At 57.5% G+C, this 18,786-nt stretch overlaps 1 protein-coding gene and 2 long non-coding RNA genes across 6 annotated transcripts in view; 2 read left to right on the forward strand and 1 right to left on the reverse strand.

Annotated features, from left to right (window-relative positions):
- Nucleotides 1-4,944: 4,944 nt before the first annotated feature.
- LOC106967296 (uncharacterized) lies at nucleotides 4,945-12,342 on the reverse strand. 2 transcript variants are annotated; one of them, XR_001428924.3, is made up of 4 exons: nucleotides 12,192-12,342; nucleotides 9,478-9,624; nucleotides 8,633-8,764; nucleotides 4,945-5,079 (listed from the first exon to the last, which is right to left on the reverse strand). It is a non-coding gene; the product is annotated as an uncharacterized LOC106967296 (long non-coding RNA). The 2 variants fall into 2 exon arrangements; XR_008288915.1 differs by lacking the exon at nucleotides 4,945-5,079 and adding an exon at nucleotides 6,972-8,135.
- LOC128310995 (uncharacterized) lies at nucleotides 5,077-9,481 on the forward strand. Its single transcript, XR_008288916.1, has 4 exons — nucleotides 5,077-5,835; nucleotides 8,146-8,316; nucleotides 8,459-8,576; nucleotides 8,903-9,481. It is a non-coding gene; the product is annotated as an uncharacterized LOC128310995 (long non-coding RNA).
- Nucleotides 12,343-12,505: 163 nt separating the features above from the next.
- Nucleotides 12,506-18,786, forward strand: part of TBC1D22A (TBC1 domain family member 22A) — a 328,211-nt gene continuing 321,930 nt past the window's right edge. For 2 of the 3 annotated variants that reach the window (XM_027070418.2, XM_027070422.2), the window contains exon 1: nucleotides 12,507-12,729. In XM_027070418.2, the coding sequence (XP_026926219.1) occupies nucleotides 12,668-12,729 (62 nt within the window). In that variant the 5' untranslated portion in view covers nucleotides 12,507-12,667. Of the gene's footprint in view, nucleotides 12,730-18,786 lie in introns of all 3 variants that reach the window. The other variant, XM_027070417.2, reaches the window with a different exon arrangement.

Genomic DNA, 18,786 nt, shown 5'->3' on the forward strand with positions numbered 1-18,786 from the left:
TGATGCCAGGCCCGTGACTCAAGGGGGATGCTCAGGAAAGGAGGGGAGACGAGCCTCGCAGGCTGTGGGCCGGGGCAGCCGGCATGGTGCTGGGGCTGCAGGAGGGGGCAGGGCCGGGAGCCCGGCACGGCCGTCCTGGGTAGCTCAGACACTGTCCAGGCCCTCCTTCCAATTTCCCTGAACCCTTCAGTCCCTGACCCCCCCAGACCCCTTGTCCCTCCCCCTGGGCCACCTGTGGATGTGATGACTCAAGCCTGACTCTCAGCTCCCTGCAGCCTCTGCTGTGCCTCAGGCAGGACTGTCAGACTCCAGGTGTGGCTGAGGCGGGCAGCCCAGGAGGAGCCTCTGGGGTCAGTGGTTGACAGGATGACCGAGGAAAGCAGGAAACAAGCAGGGCAGGGAGGGGAAGGCATGTGCTCGGCCGGGAGCCAGAAAGCCCAAGAGTCCCCCCACCCCCATGACGCGGGGCCACAGCCCCATTCTGACAGCTCCCAGAACCGAACCCTGGGCTGAGAGCTTATGAGGGCGGCCCTCCACCAGGCACCAGCCATGCACCAGCAGCTTCTCCGAGGCTTGAAAGGACAGAAGGTGCCCTTCAGTCTCCCTCCTTCCTTCCTCTTGCCCTCTCTCCCCGCCTCCCCACCTCTTCTGTCTAGCTCTTCCTTTCTCCCTCGATCTTTACAAGAAGCCGGTGAGGCATGCAGGATGGGATTATGGCCCCATTTTACAGATGGGTGAGGTGAGGCTCCGGCCACTTTCTGCACCTCCCTTCCCTCTGTATCCTACCAAGGTAAATCCTGAACCAGGAATAACATGTTTGGGCCTCAGACCTTCCTGAGCGGAGACGCTTCTCTTAGACTGGTCACCAAAATCTATAAACCACGTGGTGCAGCTGGGGAGGAGGAGCTCTCCCGGCCCCACAGCCATTGCCCCTGGACCATGGAGCTGGGGTAGAGGTCCAGGAAAGGGGGGAAGGGTTTCAGGCCTGTGGGGGCCGGGACAGGGTGGGCCTAGTTCTCGGCATCTCCATTTTCTTCTGGTCACTTCTACCCGGTTCACTTGACAAGCACGTCCTGAATGCCCGGCCTATTGCCACTGACCAGTTGGCCCAGAGATGGCCAGGTCAGGTGGAGTGGGAGGTTCTCGCCCACCAGGGACCCCGTAGCCAGAGGGATGGGGACTGGTCACAGACGCAGCCTGCTCTAAGGGGGTGCAGAGGAGGCGTCTCGGGGGCATCGGGGCCCCGGGGGTGTTACCAGCCCGTTGGGTGGGAGGGTGCATTGTGGACCACCAGAGACCCTGCCCTGTGCCTGCTTGGCTGGCCTGGGCTTCTGCCCCTGTCCGTCAGAACCCTCTGCACACTGCTTGACGTTTAAGGCTGGGGGGTGGTGGCCCCCCGTCTTGGGCTCCCTGGCTGTCCCTGTGCCAGGGGCACAGAGCGGGCTGAGGGTTTGGGCTCAGGTGTCCCTGGGCCTGGCTCCCACGGGACTCCTGGGACTCTGTCCAGGCATCTCATTTCAAATGCGGATGTGTTCCTCTCGACCAGGCACCTCTCCAAGCGAGCCTTACGCATTCCTCAATTCTGGCCTCTGCTCATTCCTGGCTGGAGGGTGGCCCAAGTCTTTCCTCCACTCTGCGCCATCTAGAGATGGCTGGCAAATGGTGCAGCGAAGGGATTCGCCGCCTTGCAGAGGCTCCTTGCTCCCTAGTGTCCGGGAGGTTCCCAGTCGTGAAGGTCCAGGTGGGCTGGGAGCCAGGAGACGTGGGACACGCGGGCTGAAGGGGTGAAGGGGGCGGGGTGTGGGAAGTCGGAGGCAGCCCTGAGGCACTGAGTGTGCTGTAGGAGGGGGACAGGGGAGTTCCTGCACTGAGGGCCTCCGGGTTGCTGCCCAAGGCTGTCCCCTGAGGTCTCGCCTCTGCTCTGCCTGCTCCATGCCCGGGACACTCAGCGATGGAGGGGCTGAGGCACGGCAGAAGTCCCTTGGACGGTGCCACGGGGTCCCTTCACAGCAGCTCTGTCCTGGGCTCGGCCCCTGGGGCAGGTGCTGCCTTCAGATATGATATACCAGGGAGCCCAACTTCCCTAGAAGGGCTCACCCTCGTCCCCCCGCCATGTCCCAGGGGATCTGGTTGAGCAGCCACTCTCCTCCTTTGGAAGAACCAGCCACATCTGCAGGCCATCCCGGAAGTAGGAGGATAGCAAGGGGTGGCGGGTGCAGACCCCGCGGCGCCCCCTGCCCCTTGTCTCAGAGCTGGGCGGATCAATTTTTGTTCAGTTCACTGAGCACCTGGCCCATCAAGAACAGGTAACTGTTCAGGAGCCCCGCGGAGCACCGAGCACGACAGGAGTGTGTTTCACGTCTGTGTTGGTGCATCTCTGTGCTCTCTGGTGGGCACAGTCCCTGCCCCTTGGATTGCTCTCTTCCTCCCTGTGCACCTGCTCCCATCGAAGTTTCTGGAATGTAATGTTCTCATCCCAACCCTAGAACCAAGAGGAAACGTTTATTAGACGATGGGGCAGGACAGCAGCCTTTGCAAATGGTACTCTCTGCATTGAAAACTTTGAAACCTTAAATTCAGTCCAGCGAGCGTGTTGGGAGCAGCTGGGACGATCGAGGCACAGTGTTGGGGGAACGGCGTGCCAGACCGCACCTTTTGGGACAGACGTGCAGCAACTGTAGGTGTGACACGTGACCGTTCCCGTTTGCTGAAAAACGCTGCTGAGTGGAGCAGGCCCACAAGAGCGGGCAGGAGGCATTTTGCGGTTTAGCGGAAAATAGGTGGCAGTTAATTAAAACGTAAAAAAGTGTCTTTATTAAAAAAAAACTGGACTGTTTCCTATGGATGAAGTTTTGGGGTGATGGGGGGGGGTCTGGAGCCGGCGGCCAAGAAAGAATTCTTCAAGATATCTTTGGTGCAAAAAGGCGATTTTATTAAAGCACAGGGACAGGACCTGTGGGCAGAAAGAGCTGCACTGGGGTAGTGATGGGTAACTGCTTGTATATCCTCAGGTTGGGAGGGGGGCAGGGATAGGGTAGGTCTGTAAGGAATTTTGGAAGCAAGGTTTCCAGGACCTTGAGGGGCTGGCTGTTGCTCAGGAAACACCACTTATTACCGTCGAGTAGCACCTCAGTCATGAGACCCTTCAGATGTAATCTGGGGGCCATAGGCTTAGAGTATGAATGCCAGCATATACCTTGGGGGAGCTGAGATAAAGGAAGTTTCCAAAGGAATTTGTTTTAAATGTCTATATTCATTTTTGAGAGACAGAGAGAGGCAGAGTGTGCACGGGGGAGGGGCAGAGAGAGAGGGAGACACAGAATCCGAAGCAGGCTCCAGGCTCCGAGCCGTCAGCACAGAGCCCGACGCAGGGCTCGAACCCAGGAACAGTGAGATCACGACCTGAGCCTCAGTCGGATGCTTCACCGACTGAGCCACCCATGCGCCCCTCCAAAGGAATTTTTATTTGTTAAAGTAGACTTACAGGGTCCTCGAGGTTGGGATAATGATAAGCCAAGATTCCCTTTCGCCCCCAGCCAAGTGTCGTCATCGGGGCAGCTGAGCTCCTAGAGGGAGGGCACTCTGCCAGTTTCAAGGACTTGTCAGTGGGCTGCAGGCAGTAAGACAATTTTAATGTCTTGTTTGCCTTAGCTTCCCACATCTCCGTGGCAAGCACTTAACACCTGTCCTTGGTTGTTGGGCGGCCAGGAGTGTCCGAGGAATATCACACAGATGCCACCTGAGCAGGGGGGGTGGGGGGGGGTGGGGTTCTGTTAGCCTGTATTTTGCCCTCAGCTTGGCCCAAGTTCCCTCATCACTGTTGGGGTCTTTTACTTGCGTATTTATAAGATTTCCACATATTAACACTGTGTCAAGCATGGTACATACATTTTGTCCAATTGAAAAACGTTGACAAATAAGTCAACATCTTTAGGTGATCAAATCAGTCTGTCAACGTGGATCCTCGCTTGGGTGGCACAGTAGACTTTGGGGTTCCTCCCCAGCATCCACGCCACCCCTCCCTTGTTGGGAAGCAGTCACAACATTTGGAAGGACAGACTCCCATCGCCCCTTTGGGGTAGACCATGCCAATGGTGGTGTTCCCCGGCCACAGTGATTGGCTCAGGGGTAAGCACATCGTCCAAGTGGGCCTACAGAGGCATCCTGTGACCTCCAGGGGTCATGGTCTGGCTGTTCAGTCCTTCTCCAAACTTCCATTCACCTCTGGGCTTGTTCCTCTGCACAGACCAAGGACTTCCCTTTTCAGTGTAAACCCACCCGAGCCAGATTTTCTTTCCTCTTTCCTGCACCTGCCAGCATCCTAACTCATGCGGGATTCAGCCCTAGGAACTGGGGTGTTGCTAGGGGTAGACCCTAAACTCTAGAAATGGCCAAATTGAGGGAGGGAGGGGGCAGGAAGGAGGACCCCTCTCTTTCATGGGGGTAAAGTGGGAACTTTTGCTAGATGTCATGAAATATCATGGTGCCGAGTCATGGCCCCCAGAGCTCTCTGCATCCTCCCCCCCCGCCCCGAACCTGTGATCGTTACTGCATATGGCAAAAGGGAGCTTGCAGGTGTGATTAAGTTAAAGGCCCTGAGATGGGGTGATGGCGCTGGGTGATCTGAGCAGGTCCTCGAGAGCAGGGTCTGGGAGGAATTGAAGTGAGAAGAGAGAGGCTGGAGCTTTCCAGATGGAGGCAGGGGCCACCAGCCACCCACAGTGGGCAGCTGCCGGAAGCTGGAAAGGCAAGGAAGCAGGCTCTTCCCCGGAGCCTCTGGAAGGAATGCCTCCCTGCCCACACCTTGACTCTAGCCCTTTGGTGAACCTGCATTTGGTCTTCTGAGCTCCAGCACTGTGAGGGAATAGCTTGTGTTGTTTTCAGTCGCTTGGCTGGTGGTCATTTGCTCCGGCAGCCCTAGGAGACCGGTACAAGCCGAACTGTCCCCTCCTTCCTCAGGCGCGCAGGCTATGTCCCTGGAGACTGCAGCACCAGGAGAGTCAGCTGGAGCCCTCACACGGTGGAGGGGCCGAGGCCCATCTGGTAAGCTCCCGAGAGACACATCGAGACATCGTAAGCCTGAAACAGGCCCAGGTGAAGGCAGAGAAGCCAGAAAATACAAGCTGGCTGGGAGGGATCCTTTCTGCCCCTCCAAGATGGCCAGAGGTCCAGAACACCAAGCCTTCACTCCAAGCCAAGCTAATGCCAGCTGAGAAGGCAGGCTGCTGAGTTAGCAGGGAAGTCCTGGGGCGGGGGCCAGGAGGACACCCAGCCCGGCCCCGGGCCTATCCCCAGCACCTCCCCAGAAGCGTGACTCTGACCCAGAGGGCATGCCCTCTTTTTATGGGGTGCAGCTGGGGCGCAGTGCACAGCAAGGTGCATACACCCGACACTTCAGCACTGAGGCTATCGGTCCCGTGCCCTTGTAGCGGAGACCATCAGACGGTGGGTGGGTGGGGCGGCTAGGCTGAATACCACACCCTATTGCTAGGAGACCGAAATTTCTGGTTTAAATTCTACCCGCTGGTAAGATTTTGGGCTTTGGATCCCAGCCCTTGGACTTGACCAGAGACAGAGTGACTGAACTTTACCAAAATTTTAGGGGACGGGTATTGCTGTGGGTCATTTTGTACTGGGCTCTGTTTCCTTTTCTGCAAGGCGGGAGGTGTTAGTGTTCAGTGTGTAACTCAGTCTGAGGTCATTTGGCCACAGGAGGCCACATCCGACCCCAGCAGAGAGAGCGTCACATCCGTCAGACGTGTGGTGGTCACTCAGACAGACTCAGCGGGCTCCCTGTGGGGGCGGGCACTGCGCGCTGGCCGGCCATCTGCGAAGGTGAAATGCAGGGGAGAGGAGGACCGGGGGGAGGGGGGGGCTTGCAGGGGGAGGGGGCTGCAGGGGGAGGGTGGTAAGGACCGGGTGACAGAAGGGCTGACCCACAGTGCTGTGTGTGGGCACTGCTAGTGTTCTCAGTGTGCTCTTGTCTCCTGTCTCTGCTACACAGAGGCAGCTGGGGGCCTTTTCTGCCTTTATGGGGTGCAGCTGGGGCACAAAAAGTGAGATTGGAGAGACAGGGGAGAAGGCAGCGGGACTCAAGACACTTTGCAGCCAGCAGAAGAGGCTTGGCTTTCGCAGAGGGCGATGGGGTCCCTGGAGCATTTGGGACAGGAGACTGCCACATTAGGACATCAGGACGTGGGCTGCAGAGGTGTGCAGAGGTGTGTGGGTGGGCGGGGAGGGGTGGGATGGGAGCAGGAGACAGGCCTGGAGGCCCTGCTGTCTGAGTCCCAGGTGAGGCTCAGGGCCCGCCTGCCCCGGCGTTGACCTCCCCCGCCTTGAGGAGCACCGACTGATACTTCCCCAGCCAATCGCCCTCCTCTCTGCAAACAGAAGCTGGAAATTGTCGTGGGCTGGGGCCTGTAGCTCGGATGGGCAGTGACTCCTCCCCTGGCCGCACAGGGGAAGTTCCAAGGAGTCCGGCCAGCAGCCCGCTCTCCCTAGTGATTGGGGCTGACTTAGTTCTGGCTCACAAGGAAGCCGGCTGGGGGACTGCCCTTCCTGGATAAAACAGGACTTCTGGAGAGATCTTTTATCTTTTTATTTTTTTTTCTTCGGCCTCCTTCCCTCCCTTTCTGGCTGGGATACTGGCAGGAGCACATGATAGGCGGAGTTGTGACACCATCTTGTGACCACGAGGCAGCAAGCCTGAGCTTGGGGACATTTGTCTCATCTGAGACGGCGGATTTGAGGAATTGCTCCTGTAGGAGGCTTACTGGGGGATGGGTAATTTTTTGTGTCAGTTTGACTGGCCGTGGGGTGCCCAGATTGAGTATCATTCTGGGTATATCTGTGATGGTGTTTCCAGATGAAATTTGAATTTGAATTGGCAGGCCCAGCAAAGCAGACCCTCTTCCCAGCGTGGGTGGGCCTCAGGCAGCTCCCGATGGCCTGAAAAGAGCACAAGAGGGAGGAGGGAGGAGGAGGAGTTAGGCTTTTTTCTGCCTCACCGCCTGGGCTGGGATTGCTGTCCTCTTTCTCTGCCCGCGCACTGGGATTACACCACTGGGGCTCCTGGCCGTCCAGCTTGCGGGCGCTGGGTCGTGGTGCTTTTCGGCCTCCAGAGTTGTGCAAGCCAATCCGTCATAATAGATTTCCATTTACGCCCCACCCCCGCCTTGGTTCTGTTTCCCTGGAAAACCCTGACTAGTACGGACAGTGCTATGCTGACGACGTACTTGGGAGCCACATTGGTGAGGGAGGGAGGGACGCAGGGCAGGACTGGATGAACAGAAATTGAGCCACATGCAGGCACAGTGGCCTCATCTGGTCCATCCTGCCCGGAGATCCTGGAGCCGGGACAGCCCTTCAGGGATGGCTTGAGCTGAGGACAGAGGGCTAGGTCTTTGTCTCTTCACACCCGCCAGTCACCGCGTGTGGGATGTCCTAGGGGTGAGGCAGCTTCCTCGGACAGAGGATGGATGGTCCCCAGGGAGCACTCAGCTGGGCGTGGGCAGCACCAGCACTATGGCAGTGGGGACGGGGTACCTGGGTCCTGGATGTGCACCCCAGCGTCCTCTACATCCCTGAGTGGCTCAGCTGCTATAACATTGCAACAGCCTCTCCCCGCTGGCCTTTTTGTGGGCAGGAAGCAACGTTCAAAGCACTGCTAGGCCAGCGTCCCTTTACTTTTGGTCGAAGGCATCATCCAGGGTAAGCCTTGGACCTTGGGGCACTCCGGTGAGTGAGAGAGAAAGGAGGCAGAGGGCACAGCCTGAGCAGTGAAACGGGTGTGCAGTGACATGACTCGGCCCCGAAGCCTCCCTCCAGCAGCAATGGATGCCACACGTCCACACTGCGGGGGCGGAGGCTGACACCCCCCCACACCGCCCGCCTTTACTCGTCGCTTTCAGTGCTGGGAGCTGATCGCACGCTCTGTAAGATGGGAGTCGCTGCCACTGTCCTCCAATATCCATCCCACCATCATTCGGTAACAGAGCTTCGGATAGGTGGGAACGGACGCCCAGGCAGACCACACTGCCTGGCCTCCCCTGCATGTAGGGTCGTCACGGGGGACGTGAGTGGAGGCAGTAGGGGACAGCCATTCACGGACATGTCCTCTCTGTGTGGCGTCTGACCTGTCGACAGGAGGCTCTGTGCAACCTCGTGCTGGTGCTGGGGACCCGCTTATGGCGAAGGAGGTGGGGGTGGTGAGCCTGTGGCCGTGGGACCCACCGGTCCCCTAACACACCACACGGCCCAGAAGCTGCTGGCCCAGCGGAGCAATGAAGCTGCCTTTCGGCTCAGAGTTGATAGCCTGTGAGTGGGGGCGTCTGACATGTGTCTCCTCTAAGTATAGACTTGGGTGCGGGAAGCAGGGGGTGGAGGCAGGAGTGGGTCTGCCCACCAACGCTGTCTCCAGGGGAGTTTGTCCAGTTCTCACAATCCTGACCTCTTCTAGAGGGCGAATGCTTCCAGAAAGGGATGTGGTAAGAGTCTGATTCAATGCTGGGTCACGGCTCCTTGTGCCAGAAGACTAGCAGGTCAAGGAAGGGGTCTCCTCGTGGCCACCGGAGGAGGTAGGGATGCTGCTGCCCGGGGGCGGGGGCGGGGGGAGAACACATCTGGTACCTACCTGAGCCTGCCTCTCTGCCCAGTTTTGATGGTATGTGGACAAGCACAGCAGCCGTGACCTGAGAAGGGTGTGTTGACCGAGGTTCTAAAGCCTCTAGGATGAGAGTCCGGGCTGGTCCACCAGGTAGCTCATCTAGAACAGGAGAGATGCTACTCGGTGGAGGGAACCCACAGTGCTGAGGGCAGAGGGGCAGGAAGTGGAGGCACAGGGTGAGCAGCTGCTGTGGCCCCAAGATTGCATCAACCTTCCTCTTGTAAATTTCCACAAAAGGGATCAGCCAGAATCCTGGAGACGCTCTTCCGACGGTGACCCCTGTGGCTGGTGGGTCTGAGGGGCACCAAGGTGGACCGTGGTCGGCATTACGGCGTGCTGCCCAGATTCGCCCCTCAGAACGAGGGCTCTCATTCCCTCCGTGGCTGGGAGTATAGGCTGCCGATGGCTCAGAGAAGTCCCTCCTGGGGAGCTGCCCTCAGCTGCGGGCCACCCCCTCCCTGGACGCAGCCCTGTGCAGACTGGCTTGTGCACGGTGCAAAGGCTCCACCCTCTGGTCTCAGTTCAGGACGTCCCTGTAGGGCCAGGTAGCCCCTCACCAGTCAGCCTCTCCTCCCCAAGCAGCAGCCTGCATGCAAGGGCCTGTCTCTCAGGGAGCCCAACCTGTGTCTCCTAGAGCCTCGCCGAAGCCTCGCCTGTTACCCAGCACTCTGGTCTTGTCTTGTGTCCCTGCTGCATCAATGACGCTCCCTCGACCTGGAACCACTCCTTGCATTTTGTCCCTTCGCCTTAAACAGAAGTCACAGATCTGATCGATTGTCCTGACCCCGCCAGGCCTCCCTGTGAACACTCACCGCTCATTCACTGTTGCACGAATGCAGGCTTTTCCAAGAGTCTGCTCACGGACACAGCAGTGGAGGCTCCGTAATCATCACGTGTTGTCAGTCATTTCGTCGACATCCGGAGAGTCATAAATAATATAACAGCTGAATACACTCCATCTGCCAGAAGAAATAAAGCGTGATAATAGCATTGAAGCCCCCTGAATGCCTTACTGATTAAAGTCCCCACCAATACCCAGAGGAAACCACTCTCCTGAATTTGGTGTTTAGCATTCTTTTAGTTTAAAAAGATGGAGTTAAATACCACATGCATTCACGTTCAACGTTTTTTCACTCAATGTTGTGAAATTCGTTTATGTTGATGTATTTATAGTTATTTTCTTACCATATAGCATCCTATTGGGTAACTATGTATCATTTATCAATTCTTCTATAGATTATTTTATGATTCCCCCCTCCCCCCAGCAATTACAATGAACGTTCCTGTCTTTGCACACATAGGCGAGCTGCTCTGGGGTGCACACCAAGATTGGAATTGCTGGGTTGTAGGGTATATGCGTCCTTAGCCGCTAGAAATTGCTGGATAGCCGTCGAGAGTTAGTGAATCAATTTCCACTCCCACCAGCAGCGAATCAGAGTTCATTCCGCACTGCTCACAAATCCACGTCCTCGCCAATTTGGGCACTGACAGGTTTTAAGTTTTTGCCCATCTGTTCGGGGTGAAATGTCACGTCCTTGGTTTTAATTTCTTTCAGCCTAAATCTTAGTGAAAGTAAGCTTCTTGTGTTCGCTGCTCAGTAATTATTTGCTGCACAAATGAGTACGAAAAGCTCCACTCATTCATTCTGTGTTCACGCATCTGTCCTCTTTGATGCCTGCAGAGACCCCATTCCTACACCCTCCATAGGCTAGACTTTGGCTTACACACCTGGCCTTCTACCAGACGCTCCTTTCACATGCCCTCTGGCCCAAAAATCCATTTCTGGAGCTTGTCTCGTTGCTCATGATGCTGACCTATTCTCGTGACTTTGCCCTGGCTGGTCCTCCCATCCCCTTGTCTGGAGACTGATCTGTCCTCTAACCTACTGCTTGGCTGAGGCTGAGGCCTTACCTCTGTGACATCAACCCAGTTCATCCTCAAGCAGTCATAAACCTAGGCTGCAAACAGGCTGACCTCTTGCTCTCCTGTTCCTGTCGTGGCACTGCTAACTCTTTTGCTCAGTGGGTCTTGAAGCCTTCATCAACCTTGGTATTGGTCTGGCTCCTTCTCCTAAGAGATGTGAGGCAGGAAAGCATCCTCAAGCTACAGGGATAACCGATCTAAGAGGTCATAATTGCAACCAACCAGTTACTAACTACTGTCCATTTTCCCTATGTAAATTCTACTTCCATCATCTTTGCCCTGTCACCTTGCAGACTCTTGCAACAAGCTGGAAAAGCCGCTGAAAACCCCTAAGGTCTCCAGTGATGTTTGTAGGGGACCCCTGATACTGTTAGGAGCCAGTCTCCTAGGGGGATTTCTGAGGCCTCAGGGCTGTACAGCAGGGAGAAATCCCTGGGGCCTTCCTGAGCTCCACCAGGAGAGAATCCCATGAGACTGCCTGAGGCCCTGTCAGGAAGGAGCCCCTGAGGATCCACTGAATCTTTATTAGATCTCTGGAGATTCTCCGAGGTCGTGTAAGGACAGGATCTCAGGAGGGTTCATCAGGCTATGCAGCACAGGGGTCCTGAGAATCCACTGAGGCTGTATCATCAGGGGATCACCAAAGATCCATTGAGATCGCCCCAGGGAGAAGATTCCTGGAGAGTTTCTGTGGAGACTAAAGGGGATCCCTGGAGAGTTCCCGCAGTTGTCATTCACCCAACAAACATTTCTTTTTTATTAAAAATTTTTAAACGCTTATTTATTTTTGATTGAGAGAGACAGAGGGTGAGCAGAGGAGGGGCAGAGATAGAGGGAGACACAGATCCGAAGCAGGCTCTAGGCTCTGTCTGAGGTGTCAGCACAGAGCCCCATGTGGGGCTTGAACTCATGAACCATGAGATCACGACCTGAGCTGAAGTCAAGAGCCGGACGCTTAAAGAACTGAGACACCCAGGCGCCCCCAACAAACATTTCTAGAGGCAGAAGACACAGGCCCCACCCAGCAGGATCTCACAAGCCACCTGTGGAGACAGATAAATGTTGCAGGCCGGGTACTAGCAGCTGCGCGAACAGCCCGGCTGTCGCCAAGACAGGTCTAAGCCTCAGTGTGGCGAGAGGGAGAGAACCATTCTGCTCTTCCAGAAGGAGGCAGCCTTTCCCGGGGGTGGTTGGCGCATGGCTGAGAGCACGCACACAGAGCACCTTGTGCAGCATCTTGCGCTTGGCAAGCGCAGAAGCAATGTTGATTATCGGCAAGCGAGGCAAACTTTAATCGGAGAGCATAATCAGATTTGTGTTTCACAAGAGAACTGGCGGAGGCGTGTTAAGGGGCTCCCCAGGCGCAGTGCCAGTCTGCAATGCCAGACTCCTTGGTCTACGGCCAAGGGAAGGTAGTGCTAGCAGCACAAGCAATTTCACTTTCCGGTGGCTACGTTAAAACAAAACAAAACAAAACAAAAAAGGTAAAAGAAAACGAGAAAATAATTTCAGCAATATATTTTACTGGATCCAATATACCCCAAATATTATTTCACTACGGAATCAAAGTGAGATTACTTTATTTTCCCTCTTTGCTTCGTACCGACTCTGAAACCCTGGGCGTATCTTTCTGCGCCGGGCTCAGCGCGCCACCCTTGCCGTCTGGTCCAGCAGCGGAGCCTGGAGACGGGCGCGGGCGCCAGACCGCCGCCGGGACAGCACACGCAGGCCCACAAGCCACCGCCACCGCCACCGCCACCGCCACCGCCACCGCCACCGCCACCGCCACCGCCACCGCCACCGCCACCGCCACCGCCACCGCCACCTCGCTTCCTCCCCGGCGTCGCCCTTTAATGCCGTCAGCGCCCGCGCCGTGCGTCACGCGCGCCTGGGAGGGGGCGGGACTTCCGGACGCGCGGAGGCACAACTTCCGGAGGGAGGCGGAAGAGCCTCTCGGCTCTGGACTCCGGAGTCCCGGGACAGCTGAGGGGCTCCCCCGGGGTACAGGGAAGGGTCGCCGGGGTCGGCCGGCTGCATTCCGGGTGTCGGGGCCGTGAGTCCGAGGGATGAGGAGGGGCCATGGCCAGCGACGGGGCCAGGAAGCAGTTCTGGAAGCGCAGCAACACCAAAGTCCCGGGCAGGTGGGTGTGACGGGGAGGCCGGGTCGGGGTCAGGGGTCAGAGGTCAGGTGGGCGCGTCGGCCGGCTGGGCTGCGGGTGGAGTCGGGGTCTGGGGGCGGGGGTGACCTGGGCTGTGGGAGGACCGCGGGGGAAGTGCGGGGCGTTGGGGAACTGGGGGTGGGGGGCCGAGCTTAGGGTCTGGGAGGTGACAGAGGGGCTGCGCCAAGCAGCTTCGAGGCTTGAAGGGAGGAGGAGGGGGAGTCGCCGGCAAGTTTGTCCCGAGACTGGCAGGCTCCCTTCTGCGAAACTGCCGGGCTCCCTGGGCAAGTCGAAAGGCACCGGCTCGGGTCGTGCTTCGAAGAGTTCGGTGGAGTCCGGAAAGTGGCCCCAGGCTGTGCTCTCTGGGACGTCGGTTTCTGGAGGGGGCGTGGCGGTTTGACCCACTTGCGTGGCCTTCTCGTCTTTCTTGCGGACGACTGCTTTTGCCTTGAGCAAGGATTTGCTCGAGTGGATTTGGGACTCCCTGTGAATTTCCATGTATCCCACTTTCTGGCCTCAAAACCAACTCCTTTCTCGAGTCAGCAGCGGGAAGCAAATTTAAACAAAAATGAAAACAAAAACAGAAACAAACAACTGCAAGACCTGGGTGCACCCTGGAAGCTGTACAGCTCCAAAGTCCTGGTTGGCGTGTCACTGATCCCTGGCCAGGGCCCCTAGGGGACGCGAAGACGGGACGTGGAAAGTGCTTGGGATAAAATCAGCCGCTGGTGAAAATAGACTCAACAGATTTCAGGATTTCTGAACACGGTTTATTCCATTTGGAAACTAAGGTCTGACGTACTGAAAATGAGGAATGTGTGGTGTTCAAATGACTGCGTGTGGAGCCATTTATAAGCACAGCTCATTTGCAAGTGCTGTATAATAGGCACTGTTGTTCGTAAGCTTTGTAGTTCATTGTGTTCAGTCAGAAACGTTTATTTTTAGAGCTATTTGGGAGCTGGTAGAAGTGAGTTACTGTTTGCTCTGGCCCAGGGACTTGGGAGGGGATCGATCACCAGAGGCGGCCGGAGATCCTATTTTCCTCCCCAGGGCTGTGCTTGCTTGGAGCATGTCAGGGTCCGAGATGATGTGAAAATTCTGCAATGGCAGAGAATAGGAGGTCCCAGTAGTGACAGAGGCAGATGCTCTGGGACGTGGAGTCCAGGGAAGCTGAGCCAGGTGCAGGAGAACTTCTGTGTCCCTTCCGGGTCTTTCTTGAGGCTTTGGTCTGAACAAACTCTTAACGGCCAGCTGAGCTGTAAGAACGTGGGGCTGCTGTGTGGCGTCGTAACGGCGAACACGCTTTGGATTGATGACTATCTCTTGGTCATTTGTCCTTGCATTGGTTGTAGTAGTGTCCCCCTCCCCCCAGATTCCTCTCTCTCTGGAACCTGGGAACGTGACCTTGTTGGGAAAGTAGCATCTTTGCAGAGGGACTCAAGTTAAAATGGGGTCAGAGTGGATTAGAGGGAGCCCTTGTCCAGCGACTGGTCTCTTTCACGGAAGAGGGCAGTTTGGACGCACGGGGAAGACGTAGGGAAGGCAACAGGGAAGAGGAAGGCAGACGTGGGAGCCGTGCGCTCACGAGCCCGGGAATGCCAAGGCTTCCTGGCAACCAGTAGGAGCAGGAAGAGGCAAGGAAGGATCCTTCTGTGAGGATTCTAGACAGAGTGTGGCCCTGCCAACCCCCTGATGTTGGACTTGAAGCCTCCCAGACGGCCAGGGTAGATTTCTGTCGTGGTGTGACGGCCACAGGCAGCTAACATGCCCCCCTCGGCTTTCTTCGTGAGATTCTGTGTCACCGAAGACAGGCTTTCGTCGCGCTTGGGCTTTGGCGCTGTGCTGGGTCTTAGGCATTTTGGAGAGTGGCGCCCTTGTTGGAGCTTCTGGGTTGGAGTGGAGTCTTGGAGAACTGCCAGAGGCTGTGAGTGCGGAGGGCAGGGCGCCGAGGCGGGGTTGGGGCCCCTGGCAAGGCCTGCCCCGCCGCTGCGCGCCCCGTGCCTCCCAGGGCCCTGCTGCTGTTGCCGGCAGCACGCGTCGCCCAGGTTTGCCCTCTTCCCTCAGCGGCTCACCTGCCCGTGCTCATCACTTGGCACACGCTCGGGCTTTGCCTGCACGGGCACAGCGCTGTCAGAGCTCCTGGCGGAGTCCCGTGGCTCTGCCCGTCCTGTCCGTGGTCCCCATGATTGTCTGACGCTTTGAGTGTGGACATGAGCCCAGGGAAACTCCACGGAGGAAGAACAGACTCACCACCCAATACAGGGCTGTTAGGGGGTCATTTATACGGCACAGCCCTTAATGCCCCTTAGTCACGATCCCCTCCTTCTGCGTCCTTGTGACAATAATGGCTGGTGGCCACGGAGCAGCTAGTGTTTGCCAGGCAGTTCCTGGTGCCCCGCAGTGTTGCATCTCCTTAGTGTTGTAGAGTCACAGAACGGTGCTCTGTCCTCCAGCTGATGCTCCCTGGGGGCAGGCTTGGGTTAGGGCCCTTGGTTGTATCCCCCCCCGAAGTGCCATGTGGGGGAGCAGAGTAAGGCCCTTTATAACCCGACCCCTGCCCAATTCTTTAGCCACATCTTGCAGCCCTCCTTGCTTTGACCTTTGCCCTCAGCGGTGCGGACAGGCTTGCAGGTTCCTTGGCATACCTGCTGTGATGCCTCGGTCAGTTTCATGCCGTCAGAGCGGACCAGAATGTTCGTTCCCTCTCTTTCCTCCCCTTTGCCTGGCTTATTCAACTTCCTTAACTTTCAAAGTTCGCCTCCAGTGTACCTCCTCATAAAGCCTTGTGTGTTTTCGTGCAGCCTGGACCAAACCTTTCGTGCGTCAAACCCAGCATTGTTGGTATGTGTTCTCTGGACCGTGCGCTCCGCGAGTCTCATGACTGTGCCTTGCTCCCCTTTGCATTGTTAGTGCTGACTGACGGGGGTTGATTCGAACCTCCTTCCAGATTAACCTCGAGGGAATAAGGGATTTGGGCAGGGGCTCACACTGCGCGAGAGGTGGTCTTGCCAGTAGGCCCCCACTCCTCTGCACACCTTGGACCGTAGATTGTCTGTTTGGCTGGTGCTTTCTTAGGGATTTCTCTTCTGGATGAGGCAGGATGTGTGATGTGGTGGAAAGACCTCTGGCTTGGTTCTGTGGTCCAGGTTTAGCCTATTTTTCCTGTTACCTCTGTGTGACTTTGACCAGGTCATGTCACCTCTGGGGCCCTCGGTTTCTGGACGTATAACCTGATGAAGCTGGGTTAGACTTAAGTGGCTGGGACCCCCAAGCACATATTTGTTTGGTCTAGTCCGATTCTCACTCTCTCTCTCTCTCTCTCTCTCTCTCTCTCTCTCTAAAACATTTGTTTTAAATTTTTTATTTTTGAGAGAGAGAGAGAGAGAGAGAGAAAGAATGAGTGAACAAATGTGAGTCGGGGCGGGGCAGAGAGAGAGAGGGAGACACAGAATCCGAAGCAGGCTCCAGGCTCTAGGCTCTGAGCTGTCAGCACGCAGTCCCATGCAGGTCTCGACCTCCAGAACCATGAGACCACGGCCTGAACTGAAGCCGGACACTTAACCGATGAAGCCACCCAGGTGCCCCTAGTTTGATTCTCTTTGATTCTCTTTGACGAGCGTGAGAGAAGGCCTCTTGGACCAGCTTTGAGAGTTTGAAAATTTGTTCATTCACCAGGTATTTGTTTAACCAACACTCTGTGCCAGGAACAGGTGCTAGAGATACACCAGTGGCCCAACAGATCTGAATCTGTGCTCTCACAGGGCTTACGTTGGAGCAGGAGGGGCAGGGAATAAATACCGTGACTGCATGAGGGGGAGAGTTACCCCTGAGAAGACGGTGGTTGTTACTGAAACGTACAGCAGAGAATTGGGATAGACCCTTCGGAGGCAGGCAGGGAGAGTGGGGAGGGTCTCACAGAGCAAGATTTGCAGGAGGTGAGTGCACAGGCCCCTCGGGCGGCTGGAGGATCGTGGTCCGGGCAGAGGGCGAGAGAGCGCAGAGCCCCCTGTCAGGAGTGACCCCGGCGGGTTTGGGACGAACAGGGGGCCTGATGACTGTAGCCGAGGGAGGAGGCAAGAGAGTCACTGGGCACGAGATCTGGCTGGGGGTGGGGGTGGGTCTCGCGGTCACAGCGAAGAAAAGACGTGGGCTCTCAGTCTCTTATTCTGAAGCGGGGACACTGGAGGGTCTCGGCAGAGGGGCGGCTGGAGCTGCCTCTGGTCTGGCAGGATCACTCTGGCTGCTGAGTGGGTGGTAGGTTAGGGGCCGGGAGGGCAAGGGCAGCGGCGGGGAGACGGGCTAGGCTACTGGGAACACCCAGGTGAGGGGTGACGGTGGCGCGAGAAGGATCAGTCAGTGGGTGGCGGAAGGTTCAGTCTCTGACTCTCTGGGGCCGGTTCTTTCCGGGGCCGTTGATGCCTTGGCTCCCGAGGGGTCTGCGGTTGCAGCTGGCCTTCTCGCCATGCTTCGCTTGACATGCCAGGAGCTCGTCGCACGCTGGCTGTGAGAACACAGGCAGCCTTTCAGCGTGGGCCCAACGCTCGCTGTCCCGGCTCGGCAGTGTGCTCGGCTCGCGGGAGGGCGTGCGGGCAGCTGGGGCCCGTGAAGGGTGACATTTGTGAGTGGGATGGCGGCAAGCAAGGCCCGGTTTGAATATGGCAAGGCTGTGGGTGCCCGGGGCGGAGCTGGGGCAGAGGGTGACGCGCGGTCCGGCCGCCACGGCCCGAGGAGTCCCCGAGCCCGTGAGACGTGAGCTCCACGGTCATCTTCACGGGCCACCGTCGCTCATCAACTGAGGGGAGGATTTGTCGGGATCACCCGTTCATTCAGAACGTCCTTCCACGTGTCAGGTACCATGCGGAACCGAGAGAGGTGGCTCTCAGGCCGTGGGTGAGGGAGACCGCATGTCAGTTCGCGCGGTGCGAAGGGCTTCGAAGGCAATCCCGGGGGAGTGTTCGCAGAAGAGCGGGACACCGCGTGAACGGAAGGCCGTGCCCTCCCGGGAGAGGTCCTGCCTAACTTGAGGTGGCACCAGCCCGTACAGATGCGGGGATGCAGGGGCGGGGGGCGTCAGAGCACTCCTGCTGGGACGGGCGCACTGTAGGGACACCGGGGGCCGGGGAGCAGCACGCCGGGAGGGGAGCACTGTGAGATGAGCCTTGGGAGGGGTGCAGGTCTTGGAAGGCCATGGAAAAGAGTCGGGTGTTGATCCAAGAGCCGTGAGGAAGCACCGAAGGATGTCGCTACGGTCCTGTCCATCCTCCTTGAGGAGAGGGCGAGAGAGGGTGAGGGTGAGGGCAGGGGCTGCCGCTGGAGTCGAGTGCGTGGGCTCAGGTCCCAGGCTGCAGGCGGGGCTCGCGGGACACTCTGATGGCCTCCGTGTCGGGGGCTGAGGTGGTCACCGGGGTTCTGGCCAGAGGGATGGGGTGTGGTGGGCAGAACAGTGGTCCCCAAAGGTGTGCACGTCCTCCTCCCTGGAACCAGGAACCTGGAACCAGGTCGCACGGCAGAGGAGAGTGAAGGGTGCACATCAGCTGACCCAGAGACCGCAGATTCTTCTGGATGACCTGGCGGATCCAGTGGGATGCAGTGAGCTCTTCAAAGTGCTCAGAGTCAGCAGGAGATGAACTCTGGTCTGCGGTCGCCGGCTCTGAAAACGGAGGAAGGGGCCACGAGCTCGGGGGGTGTGGTGGCCCCTGGAAGCTGGAGCATCCTTTTCCTGACAGCCAGCAGGAGCCCCAGACCTCCAGCCGCAAGAAGCTGCATTCTGCCAACAACCCGAATGAGCAGGGAGTAGACTCTCCTCAGAGCATCCAGAAATGAACGCAGCGGCCGGCACCCAGCGGCCAGTTAGCCTGGTGAGACCCGCCTGGGACTGCTGACTGCCGGGCTTTAAGATAATAATCGTGTGTGTTTAAGCCGCTGTTTGTGTGAGTTTGTTACGGCAGCCACGAGGGCCCCTAAGCGGGGAACGGGAGGATCAGAGAAGTGTGCTGGGGGGATGCTGGGTGGGAAGGGCTGTAGGTAGCCCTCTGCACC

Source organism: Acinonyx jubatus, chromosome B4 (genome assembly GCF_027475565.1).
Source record: "Acinonyx jubatus isolate Ajub_Pintada_27869175 chromosome B4, VMU_Ajub_asm_v1.0, whole genome shotgun sequence".
Lineage (NCBI taxonomy): Eukaryota > Metazoa > Chordata > Mammalia > Carnivora > Felidae > Acinonyx > Acinonyx jubatus.